General features: G+C 26.1%; 1 protein-coding gene and 1 long non-coding RNA gene across 2 annotated transcripts in view; one reads left to right on the top strand and one right to left on the bottom strand.

Moving 5' to 3' along the window:
- Nucleotides 1–3,820: 3,820 nt before the first annotated feature.
- LOC142224412 (uncharacterized) lies at nt 3,821–4,756 on the bottom strand. Its single transcript, XR_012719152.1, has 3 exons — nt 4,603–4,756; nt 4,433–4,538; nt 3,821–4,367 (listed from the first exon to the last, which is right to left on the bottom strand). It is a non-coding gene; the product is annotated as an uncharacterized LOC142224412 (long non-coding RNA).
- A 554-nt stretch (nt 4,757–5,310) lies between these two features.
- Nucleotides 5,311–13,669, top strand: part of tho2 (THO complex subunit 2-like protein) — a 34,689-nt gene continuing 26,330 nt past the window's right edge. Inside the window, exons 1-6 of the mRNA XM_075297045.1 lie at nt 5,311–5,806; nt 6,228–6,393; nt 10,106–10,353; nt 10,983–11,116; nt 11,176–11,423; nt 11,620–11,763. Of these exons, the coding sequence (XP_075153160.1) occupies nt 5,463–5,806; nt 6,228–6,393; nt 10,106–10,353; nt 10,983–11,116; nt 11,176–11,423; nt 11,620–11,763 (1,284 nt within the window). The 5' untranslated portion in view covers nt 5,311–5,462. The remainder of the gene's footprint in view (nt 5,807–6,227; nt 6,394–10,105; nt 10,354–10,982; nt 11,117–11,175; nt 11,424–11,619; nt 11,764–13,669) is intronic.

The raw sequence follows: 13,669 nt of genomic DNA, 5'->3' as shown, positions 1-13,669 counted from the left end.
AAAAATTGTTTTCCTATTGAAAATTTTTGAAAAATTTTATTTCTATAGAAAATTTTTGAAAAATTTTATTTCTATAGAATATTTTGTCAAAATTTTATTTCTATAGAAAAATTTTGTCAATATTTTATTTAAATTTTGTCAAAGTTTAATTTGTATAGAAATTTTTGTCCAAATTTTATTTCTATAAAAAATTTTATTTCTATAGAAAATTTTATTTCTATAGAAAATTTTATTTCTATAATAAATTTTGTCACAATTTTATTTCTATAATAAATTTTTTCACAATTTTATTTCTATAGAAAATTTTGTCAAAATTTTATTTTTATAGAAACTTTTGTCAAAATTTTATTTCTATAGAAAATTTTGTCAATATTTTATTTCTATAGAAAATTTTTGCAAAATTTTATTTCTATAGAAAATTTTGCAAATTTTTATTTCTGTAGGTAATTTTGTCAAAATTTTATTTCTATAGAAAATTTTTGAAAAATTTTATTTCTATAGAAAAATGTTGTCAAATATTTATTTCTATAGAAAATTTTGTCAAAATTTTATTTCTATTGAAAATTTTATTTCTATAGAAAATTTTTGAAAAATTTTATTTCAATAGAAAATTTTTGCAAAATTTTATTTCTATAGAAAAATTTTGTCAATATTTTATTTAATTTTTTTGGATCACCCTTTACACATTTCTGTCACTTTGTGCCACTCTGTATCTATGTGTATTGCAGCCTAGACAAATGTTATTAGTCAGTCCAACAACCATTAATCAGGATTGCTACGTGCCTCCCTGCTTCAGCGCGTTGTCATAACACCCTGTTTGATTAATATATCATTTTATCAACACCGTGTCATATTTATTGCAGCCGAGACAAATGCTTATAAGCAAATTTTTGAATTTGCCCAATAAACACATACGTTTGAAAAGTTCTAAATTTTAACAATTTTTCAAACATTTTTTCAAAGGATTAGGGTAATATTCAAGTTGAGAAATTGTTGAGAAAATCGTTTTCTCAACCAAAAACAGACGTTACCCTCAACAGTAAAATTCAACACATTAAGGCCGGTATGCACCTCTAGCGAAAAATTTCATTCCCATAAGAAATGCATTGCTATTTATGCTAAAGAAATTTTCGGTAGCGTTCAATTTCGTAAGCTGGTACGCACCTCTAATGAAACGTTTAATTTATTACAATCATTGTGTGCGTAAAAGTTTTAAAAGGTCTGTAAATAATAAACAATTTATTTGAGGAATATTTGGAACATATATTAACACTTTTGAAAAGCGATTAGCTGGTTTAAAATTTGTGTACACAGCCCTGTGTTTTTATTGTAGACTTAAATAAATTTTTGCTACCGAAAATTTCGCTAGAGGTGCATGCCGGCCTTTATCCTCATGTTACGGCTGTAACAAAGAAACGATTTTTTTCCAGAATTTTCTACGTTTGTTGCGGCTGCAACCATGTGTTACGGCGATAACACGTTCGAGGCAGAATTATAATAAAAACGTCACCTTATTAACATGAAATTCCTTTAGGGAATTTTATAAATAAAATGATTTTTTGATTTTCACGAAACGAAAGTGTTTTGTTTTATTATCTAAATAAGATACAAAAAATGGAAGTTACAAAAAATGTAATAACTTTAATCGAAAGGTCTTACTTAATTCTATTCTTCTCGACGTTTTCTGGAAAAAGAACAGTTTGATTCGAGCGGTACTTTCAAGAAACTTATCACAAAGTAAGACAAAATAAAATATAAAAGTGTCAAAAATATGGTGATGTCTACTAAACATAAAGAAATCAAAACACAAAGGAAAAGTGATAAAATACACTAAATAACATAAAACAAAATAAAGCGAATTCAATCTGATCTGATCAATCTGACTGACGTTAGATTTAAAATCAAATAATTAAAAAAAAAGTTATTAAATGTAGACGTTACATTTTAAAATTCAAAAAATAAAATAAATAAATCCGCAACACCTCAAATTGAAATGCATCGCAGTCAATAATATCTCAAACAATTTTCAATGCGAGTCAAATTAAAAATGAACATAGTTGCAAATACTTCTCAACCAAAATTTGTATAAATGATATCCCCACTTCAAATTGAATGTCAAAGCCAAAATTTCATGAATTTTGTATAATTTATTCATTTTCATCTAAATAATACGCTTTACAGACTATCAGTTATTCCGGACGGAATGTCGGTATTTGTAAAGAGTCTTACAGTGTGACGGATCGTTACGACTTGTCGGCGATGACCAAATTATCGGTAAATGTGTTATCGATCCCATAAACATGCAGCAGTATCGCCTTAACTTATAAAGCGCATAAAATACATTATAATACACAACACTACATAATACACTTCAATGCTAGTTGAAAAATAATTATCTTATTAAACATATTAACTAATAAGAACAATACAACAAACAACAAAACTTTAAATATCTTAAAAACTCTTTGTGAACACTTTTGCATATATAATTCGATTTCCTTCCAGTTCCATTAAAATTAATGAATAATAATATTAAAATTAATTAATATGCAGGACCGCGTATTAGAATAGATTTTTAGCAGAAGGAATTCACAAAATATCCATTTTGAACTGATTTTCATTTTCATACAGAAGTTGTTGATTTTAACACTTTGTTGTTTTTAACAATTTTAATTGGTTGCACTTTGAAATGCTTCTGGAAACTTGTTTTGTCGATAAGCCACTAATTTTTCATCTGTCAGCTGCCTAATGTTTGTAAAAATTTAGCATCTAAAGATTTTGGTTTTTCTGCAAAGAGATTTAAGTTTAGTGACTTAAAATTGTATTTCATTTTTTATTTTCACTTTCCTATTATTATAAACTATTTGGTTATTTGTCTAAAATTTTCCATTTTTTTAATTTCTTGCAATTGACCACGAACTTCGTTGCACAAATAAGTATTGAAAACCACATGGTTTTTGTTTTGTTGCATTTTAGGGTAGTGTTTTGTCAAAGTTTTCTCATATTATCTTCAACGCCTTTTCAAAGATTTCGTCAACATTTTGGCAAATTGGAAGTAATTCGCAAACAATTTGAAGATGTATTGAAGATGAGCTATTTCAAGTCAAGTTGAATTTATGTTGAAAATTATATTTACCCTCAAGGCCAGTATGCACCTCTAGCAAAATTTTCGGTAGCAAAAATTTTTTTAAGTCTACAACAAAACAACAGGGCTGTGTACACAAATTTTTAACCAGCTAATCGCTTTTAAAAATTGTTAATATATGTTCCAAATATTCCTCAAATAAATTGTTTATTATTTACAGACCTTTTAAAACTTTTACGCACACAATGATTGTAATAAATTAAATGTTTGCTGCCAAAATAGGTTTTTGACAACCCTGTTATTTTCATTAGAGGTGCATTTCTTATGGGAATGAAATTTTTCGCTAGAGGTGCATACCGGCCTATAAGCATCCGCTCTTGAATGTAAACCTCCCTTTGTATATTACTTCCCAATAAACACAAACGTTTGAAAAATGCCAAATTTCAACAATTTTTCAAACATTTTTTCAAAGGATTAGGGTAATATTCAAGTTGAGAAATTGTTGAGAAAATCGCGTTCTCAACAAAAAACAGACATTACCCTCAACAGTGAAATTCAACACATTAGCAATAATATCTCAAGTGTTATCCTCAAATTGAAATGCATCGCTACTCAATAATTTGTCAAACAATTTTCGATGCGAGTCCAATTCAAAATTAACATCGTTGCAAATACTTTTCAACCTAAATTTGTATGAATAATATCCCCACTTCAAATTGAAAGTCAAAGCCAAAATTCTATGAATTTTGTATAATTTATTCATTTTCATCAAAATAAAATATGTAATAATACACTACACTACATAATACACTACAATACCAATTGATAAATAATAATCTTATTCAACAAATCTTATATCAATAAATAAGAAAAAAAAAACAAACAACAAAACTTTAAATATCTTAAACATTATTAGTAAACACTTTTGCATTGATAATTCGTTTTCATTACTTTTGGTGTCATAAAACAGCATTAAGATTTATTAACAAGCGGGCAATTTGAAATTAGGAACGTACTGGACCGCGTGTTAGAATTGATTTCCAGCAGAAGGAATTCACAAAATATCCATTTTAAACTGATAATAGCATATGAATTAAACTGACGATGTGATGCCCATTTTCATCCAGAAGTTGTTGATTTCAACAATTTGTTGTTTTTAACAATTTTAATTGGTTGCACTTGTAATGTTTCTGGAAACTTTTTCTTGTCGATAAGCCACTCATTTTTCATTGGTCAGCTTCTTAATGTTTGCAAGAATGTAGCATCCAAAGATTTTGGTTTTCTGCAAAGAGATTTAAATTTAGTGACTTCTCTAAAGTGTTGATTTAATTTTTCATATTGACGTACCAATTATTATAAACTATTTGAAGCAGTTCCAGTTAATTGTCCACCATTTTTTCATCGGTCAGCTTTTTAATGTTTTCAAGAACGTAGAATCCATAATTTTAGTTTTCTGCAAAGAGATATACATTTAGTGACTTCCTTAAAGTTTTATTTCATTTTTTATTTTCACTTACCTATTTTTATAAACTATTTGCTTATTTGTCTAAAATGTTCCATTTTTTATTTCTTGCAATTGACCACGAACTTCGTTGCACAAATAAGTATTAAAAACCACATGGTTTTTTCGTTGCATTTTAGGGTAGTGTTTTGTCAAAGTTTTCTCATATTATCTTCAACACCTTTTCAAAGATTTCGTCAACATTTTGGCAAATTGGAAGTAATTCGCAAACAATTTGAAGATGTATTGAAGATGAGCTATTTCAAGTCAAGTTGAATTTATGTTGAAAATTATATTTACCCTCAAACTGAAAAGTTGTTGCAATTGAAAAACGCTCATCCTGTGTTTATTGGGTTGCTAGAGTTGCCAATGAATCGCCCATGGCTTTTCTTTTAAAATACAACACTGTGCTGTACTTTGACAGTTTTCATATGCGCTTGGTGCATTGAGATCTAGTGATGAGAAGTTGATATGCACCAGAGTTGTAAACATTCATATAATTATACGAAAACTTTTTGTTTTTAAATATACAAAAAAATTATGTTTGTAGATAAGTTAGAAATTCTTGTCCGTTTAATTTTGTCAGATATGCCTAACTAATAATGCCTTTTTATATTAATTAAGCAGTATTTTATATGCCAACCTAATGGTATAATTGTACCATTTTCATTCTGACCGTACCACAGCATTGCCGTTACCATCACTATTGACAGAAATGTACATTTTGTGATATACGCTTGAAATTCGTGTAGTGAATTTTGGAAAAGTTATTTGTTTTAGTCAATAAATTGATTGCTTATACAAAGAAATTGTATAAAACTATTAAAAGTTTTATACACTCTTTGCGTAGTATACGGGTTTTCAATACGCGATTACATGAGGCGCTTGCGAAAGCCATCTGCCAAAGGAAAAAGTGGAGACGATACAATAGCAACAACGACGACGAGTAGCAGTAGTGCAAGCGACAATTTGATAGCCGTCACCATCACTGCTGGAATAGAGGACAGTGCGACGCATGATACCAATATTGATAATACTGAATTTGGAACGTCGTCAAAGTCGTTGGTGACAGCAACTGCACCACCAACGAAACCATCATCATCATCGAAAGCATCGAGGCGAGGCGCCATAATGGACACCACAAATGGTGGAGGGACGACAACGAATTGTCTTAGCGCTGATGTTTTCAAACATTTTGAGAAAACGGGAAAATCTGAATTGTACGGAAAATGCTTTCTTTGTTTTTATAACATCTCCTAATTTTATGTGTTAACCACCAACTATCCCAACATCAGCAAAGGCAAAATCTTATTAAAGTCAGTCCTTTTAGAAACATTTGCTTGGATATTAAAAAACACACACACAATTTGTCTTTGCGAAACGCCACTTAAGAATCCTTCACACATTTATACAATAAACACTCGAATCTCTATGTATGTGTGTTGTGCTTGCAGTTCAATGATCTGACTGACTTTTGGTGACAGCATTCTTGAAGTTGATTGTAACCCTCTTGATATTTGGACAATTCATTCTCTTCACTATTAGTATCAAATCTCTATTCCTCACAACAAAAAACACAATCAAAAAAGCATTCCCGTTCTAAAGCAAAAGTTTTCTTCTTGAATAATTTCCTTTTTTTAGTTTAAAATATTTGAAACAATATGTTCGAGACAACGAAAGTCCATATATGGGTGCAAAGAATGAATTTAAATTTGGTGTCTCCAGTGCTATCTACGATCTGTTGTGGCAAGGTGTACGATGTACCTTGAAAAAGGATACGATCTTAAATACACTGAGTGAAGTTGTGGTAAGTATTTATTAATGTATTTATCTAATGTATTATCTATTTGTGCTGTAGTACTGTCTCAAGATACGAGATTATACAGAGAACGTTGTTTTGTGGCTGCTCAGAATAAATCTACTTTGTCCTATTTGTCCAATTTTTGACTAGTCCATCGATTTTTTTGATTTGTTACCCAAATTGCCTTGAAGGCTTTTAATATTACAGCTAATAGAGAATGGCCTATTTCGGAAGTTTCAATTATCACTTACATTTTTTGATATCCAATGCACAAATTTTTCCCAATATGGTATAAAAGATAATAAAACGCTGCCAGCTCATATTAAAGATAAATTCGATTAGATTGCGAATTCAATATAAAAAAATACTTTATAAAGACACTGGGGTTCGCGTTAACTCACTTTGGACTAGTTAGTTTTTACAGGCAGGAATGGCCTAAACTCTACTTAAGCAATACCTCGGAATTTTCTACATCTTCATAGATGGTAGAACTCTTAAGATCAGATTGCAATAACAACTTGTTTCCTGGCGGAAGTAACAGGATAAGTGGTTATTCGGTTATAAAGTATAATTCAATATTTGTTTGTTTTTGATAGAGTCATAAAATGGTATATCAGGTATATTATAAAACAGGTTCTGGACCATTGACATGATGGAAGAATAGGTCCAATCTGATATTAAATTCGAATAAATCGAGCAAATAACATAAAAAAAAATTCCACTCCAACTAAGAGGTACTTCAAAAACTTTTTCCTTTTTTTGACAATATTTTCTATAGAAATAAAATTTTGACAAAATTTTCTATGGAAATGAAATTTTGACAAAGTTTTCTATAGAAATAAAATTTTGACAAAATTTTCTATAGAAATAAAATTTTGACAAAATTTTCTATAGAAATAAAATTTTGACAAAATTTTCTATAGAAATAAAATTTTGGCAAAATTTTCTATAGAAATAAAATTTTGACAACATTTTCTATAGAAATAAAATTATGACAAAATTTTCTATAGAAATAAAATATTGACAAAATGTTCTATAGAAATAAAATTTTGACAAAATTTTCTATAGAAATAAAATTTTGAAACAATTTTCTATAGAAATAAAATTTCGATAAAATTTTCTATAGAATAAAGTTTTTGACAAAATGTTCTATAGTAATATAATTTTGACAAAATTTTCTATAGAAATAACATTTTGACAAAATTTTTTATAGAAATAAAATTTTGCAAAAATTTTCTATAGAAATAAAATTTTGCAAAATTTTTTTATGGAAATAAAATTTTGATAAAATTTTCTACAGAAAAAATTTTGAAAAAATTTTCTATAGAAATATAATTTTGGCTAAATTTTTATAGAAATGGAATTTTGATAAAATTGTATATAGAAATAAAGTTTGGACAATATGTTCTATATAAATAAAACTTTGGTGAAATTTTCTATAGAAATAAAATTTCGACAAAATTTTCTATAGAAATAAAATTTTGACAAAATTTTCTATAGAAATAATATTTTGACAAAATTTTCTATAGAAATAAAATGTTGACAAATTTTTCTATAAAAATAAAATTTTGACAAAATTTTCTATAGAAATAAAATTTTGACAAAATTTTTTATAGAAATAAAATTTTTACAAAATTTTCTATAGAAATAAAATTTTGCAAAAATTTTCTATAGAAATAAAATTTTGACAAAATTTTCTACAGAAATAAAATTTTGACAAAAGTTTCTATAGAAATAAAATTTTGACAAAATTTTCTATAGAAATATAATTTTGGCTAAATTTTTATAGAAATGAAATTTTGACAAAATTGTATATAGAAATAAAATTTGGATAAAATGTTCTATAGAAATAAAAATTTGGTTAAATTCGCTATAGAAATAAAATTTTGACAAAATTTTATATAGAAATAAAGTTTGGACAAAATGTTCTATATAAATAAAACTTTGGTGAAATTTTCTATAGAAATAAAATTTCGACAAAATTTTCTATAGAAATAAAATTTTGACAAAATTTTATATAGAAAAAAAATTTTGACTAAATTTTCTATAGAAATAAAATTTTAACAAAATTTTCTATAGAAATAATATTTTGACAAAATTTTCTATAGAAATAAAATGTTGACAAAATTTTCTATAGAAATAAAATTTTGACAAAATTTTCTATAGAAATAAAATTTTGACAAAATTTTCTATAGAAATAAAATTTTAACAAAATTTTCTATAGAAATAAAATTTTGACAAAATTTTCTATAGAAATAAAATTTTGACAAAATTTTCTATGGAAAGAAAATTTTGACAAAATTTTCTAATCTTTTTCAGAATAAGATTTTTTGTTTGGTAGTTTTTTTGGTAAAATTTTCTCCAAAGTTTGGTAGATTATTTTTGGTTCAAGTCTGACGATATTTTCGTAACAATGTTAGCCGCTGCGCTTGTTAAATCGAAATTCTTCTTAGGAATGGAGATATTAACCGATTTATATCCATATACGATTTAAAAATAAAATTTAAATTTTTTTTTCCAAAAGTTTTAAAGTCTTGTTTTTAAATAATCGGTTCGTTACAACCGGTTTCCGGTTTAAATCCGGGTCTTTTTTATTCTACCCGAAAAAAAACACTTGTAAACAAAAAATAATACTACTTTTCATTGATAATATTAAATTCATCAGTTCATGCCTCCGGTTCTCGCAGAGATATCTGCTCAATTAAACTTTCACCAACAGATGGAAATGTTGGCTACAATTTACGGGTTAGTACCTTTACATTGAACACTTTTTGATTTAACACCGGTTTTGTAAAAAATCGGGTCAAAACTACACAAAAAAATAGTCTGATAAACTCGGGTCACACCTCATTTGAAAGGTGATACCTTTACCTTTTTAAGTATGTTTTTACTTATATTTTAGACCGAATAACCGGTTCTCCGGTTACTTTCGGAAACCTTTTACTTTTACCGGTTACTTTCGGAAACCTTTTACTTTCGACATAAAATTTTAAATCTCTATCGAAAAAAGGTTTTTGTTTTTTGTTTTTAAGAGGTAGAGCTAGACTAGTGTTGCTTCCAGGAATTCGGTTTCCTCATTTTGATTGTACAGTGGGTTTTGTCGACACAACACACAGTTCTGATAGGCTTGTATTTATCCATCGATTATGACAATCTTCTGCGTTCATAGATATTGCCAAAAAAATATAAATCTACTAATGCCATGCCTTCAGGAATTAATAGATAGACTGCAGTTAGATTTTAAAAAATGGAGATATTATACCGCCCTTGAATCTTTATTTCATATTACGTGACTTTTTATCTCTAAATTCCCAAAAAGAGACTACAGTACAAAAATACATAATTCAAGATCCACACACAAAAAAATTTCACGAAAAATTTTCCAATTAAAATTTTAATTGAGTTTTAAAAAATATTCAATTAAAAATTTAATTGATTCAAAAAATTTTTTAATTGAAACAAAAATCAATCACAAAAATAATAGTATCAATTAATTTTTTAATTGGATCAATTAACTTTTTAATTGACCTTCAATTTATTTTTTAAATTGATACTATCATTTCTGTGATTGAAGACATTTCAATTAAAAATTAATTGGATCAATTAATTTCGTGATTGAATCAGAAAAAAAATTTTTGTGTGCAATTTCTCTGTCCCCACCGGTAGAGTGAGTTATGTTACTTAAATCAATGTCTTGTTTGTTTTATTCTTTTTACAGCCCCTACATGAAGACTTTCCCTCCTTAATATTGGATGTTGTAAACGTTTTGGATGCTGAGACCTCACTGATGACCGATGGCATACAAGAGGAGCGTCTGATGTTCTGCCAATTACTTAAAGATCTGGAAAAGGTTATACCTGATAAACTTATAAAAGAGAGACTGGAAATTGACACTCTACAAGAAGTTGGTATAGTTAAGAATAAAGTTTTCTACACGAAATTCATAAAAATCAAAACAAAATTATAGTAAGTAAATTTATTATTAAAAACAAAATAATGTTATCAACTATGTATAAGTTTTGCATGCATTTGTTTTTGTATAATCATACATAGATCTTAGTATTTTTTTGTATAATTTAATAACAATTCGATTACCCAGAATATGAATATTTTTGAGCTAAAGTTTTAGGTCAATCAATTTTTTTTTAATGGAAATCAATGATATGAACATCAAAATACTTAAAACTTAAGTGGAATAATTAAACATTTTTAAATATTCATGCATAAATTGAGTATAATCCTTTCAAGTCTTCAATGTCATATGACCTAGCCAGTGTTTGAAGCCTGTTATAAGGAAAATACATTTTATTTTTATTAAGAAAATAACCAAGACTATAAGCAATTAAGCGACTGTTACAAAAATATAAATATATAATATATATAAAAATATTCTGTTTACATATGTTATGATTTTAAAAATTTCTGTCGATTATTCATCAAGTAGCCTAAAGTATATATAAACGTAATAAATCTTTTAAAAATCGTAGCCAAAGGGTTAATACATGAACCATTACCATTTTATATAATTTATTTTTTACAATTTTATAAATTCATTATACTAACGAATATATCTGTGTTTTCTAATCTTCTTTTAGTTACAAACAACGACGTTTTAATCTATTCCGTGAAGAGAGTGAAGGTTATGCCAAACTTATAACGGAATTAAATCAAGAATTTGAGGAAGATGTTACTTCTGATAGCATTATGGACATTATAAAGTCTTTAATAGGTAAACATATTTTTAAATGTGTTTTTATTTTTATATTGATGAATTTGAATACTTTGCAGGATGTTTTAATTTGGATCCCAATCGAGTTTTGGATATAATCTTGGAATCATTTGAATCAAGACCAGAACGTTGGCAATTGTTTATACCATTGCTAAGGGCTTATATGCCAAATGGTTCTATAATCTGCGAAGTATTGGGTTATAAATTTCGTTATTTTGCTGATACAAAAACGCCGCGATCATTATTTCATGTATGCTCACTGTTATTGAAATATGGTGTAATCGATTTGAATGATATTTACGTATGGGTAAATATGAAAGAAACAAATTATTAATGTCGATTTCGTTTCTGCATTTTGTTAAATATTGTCCGTCCAAAGTATAGTGTCATTGTAAAGCTTTTGCTAATTCATAATATTATGAAATGTTTCGCATTTTTAGAATCGAAATCGCCATAAATTTCGAATAGCAAGAAAAATTAATTTGTTGTTTGTGTTTTTGTAGCTAACACCCACAGATAGTGTGATAATAAGCGAATGGGAACAAGATCTAGCTGATGCTAAGGAATTTGTAAGAAAAATGAATGTCATTGTAACGAACAAAGATAAAGAACCCACCGAGCCAGAACCAGAAAAGGAATACAATTCAGTGAGTATTGCAGTGAATTAAAAAAAGATGAATGTCTATGATCACATATCCACTACCAGGTGAATGTGATTCATTTCCACAATCTTGGTTATATACTCACCATATTCACCTGAATTTTCGTAAAATTAATTCACTACAATAAGTGGTGTTGAAAATCGAATTATATCCGCGATGGATATATTTCCGGTTGAAAAAAAATTATTCAAAGAAATGGTGAAAGGTTTTATTTATAGTGCATATACAGTTTATTATCAATCACGTAATAACTAGGGTTGCATTTTATATTTCGGAATTGGGAACACGGTTGCCACGGTTGGTAGAATTTTACCAAAATCGGTCGGTTTGTTACTGTTTGGTAGAATTGTTTATGTTTTCGTAGATTTTGCAAAATATTCCTCTCCAACCTAGAGGTACTTTACAAATTTTCTATTGAAATAAAGTTTAGATTTCAACAGATTGTTTTTTCTATACAAAACACATTTTGTCAAAATGTTATTTCTATAGAAAATTTTGTCAAAATTTTATTTCTATAGGAAATTTTGTCAAAATTTTATTTCTATAGGAAATTTTGTCAACATTTTATTTCTATAGGAAATTTTGTCAAAATTTTATTTCTATAGGAAATTTTGTCAAAATTTTATTTCTAACAAAATTTTGTAAAAATTTTATTTCTAACAAAATTTTGTAAAAATTTTATTTCTATAGAAAATTTTGTCAAAATTTTATTTCTATAGAAAATTTTGTCAAAATTTTATTTCTGTAGAAAATTTTGTCAAATTTTTATTTCTATAGAAAATTTTGTCAAAATTTTATTTCTATAGAAAATTTTGTCAAAATTTTATTTCTATAGAAAATTTTGTCAAAATTTTATCTCTATAGAAAATTTTATCAAAATTTTATTTCTATAGAAAATTTTGTCAAAAATTTCTATATATAGAAATTTTTGCAAAAATTTTATTTCTATAGAAAATTTTTGCAAAACTTTTATTTTATAGAAAACTTTGTCAACATTTTATTTCTATAGAAAATTTTGTCAAAATTTTATTTGTATAGAAAATTTTGTCAAAATTTTATTTCTATAGAAAATTTTGTCAAAATTTTATTTCTATAGAAAATTTTGTCAAAATTTTATTTCTGTAGAAAATTTTGTCAAAATTTTATTTCTATAGAAAATTTTGTCAAAATTTTATTTCTATAGAAAATTTTGTCAAAATTTTATTTCTATAGAAAATTTTGTCAAAAATTTCTATATATAGAAATTTTTGCAAAAATTTTATTTCTATAGAAAATTTTTGCAAAAATTTTATTTTATAGAAAACTTTGTCAACATTTTATTTCTATAGAAAATTTTGTCAAAATTTTATTTCTATAGAAAATTTTGTCAAAATTTTATTTCTATAGAAAATTTTGTCAAAATTTTATTTCTATAGAAAATTTTGTCAAAATTTTATTTCTGTAGAAAATTTTGTCAAAATTTTATTTCTATAGAAAATTTTGTCAAAATTTTATTTCTATAGAAAATTTTGTCAAAATTTTATTTCTATAGAAAATTTTATCAAAATTTTATTTCTATAGAAAATTTTGTCAAAAATTTTATTTCTATAGCAAATTTTTGCAAAAATTTTATTTTATAGAAAACTTTGTCAACATTTTATTTCTATAGAAAATTTTGTCAAAATTTTATTTCTATAGAAAATTTTGTCAAAATTTTATTTCTATAGAAAATTTTGTCAAAATTTTATTTCTATAGAAAATTTTGTCAAAATTTTATTTCTATAGAAAATTTTGTCAAAATTTTATTTCTATAGAAAACTTTGTCAAGATTTTATTTCTATAGAAAATTTTGTCAAAATTTTATTTCTATAGAAAATTTTGTCAAAATTTTATTTCTATAGAAAATTTTGTC

The sequence above is a fragment of the Haematobia irritans genome, chromosome 2 (genome assembly GCF_050003625.1).
Source record: "Haematobia irritans isolate KBUSLIRL chromosome 2, ASM5000362v1, whole genome shotgun sequence".
Taxonomy (NCBI): domain Eukaryota; kingdom Metazoa; phylum Arthropoda; class Insecta; order Diptera; family Muscidae; genus Haematobia; species Haematobia irritans.
This window is presented reverse-complemented; position numbering and strand designations above follow the sequence as displayed.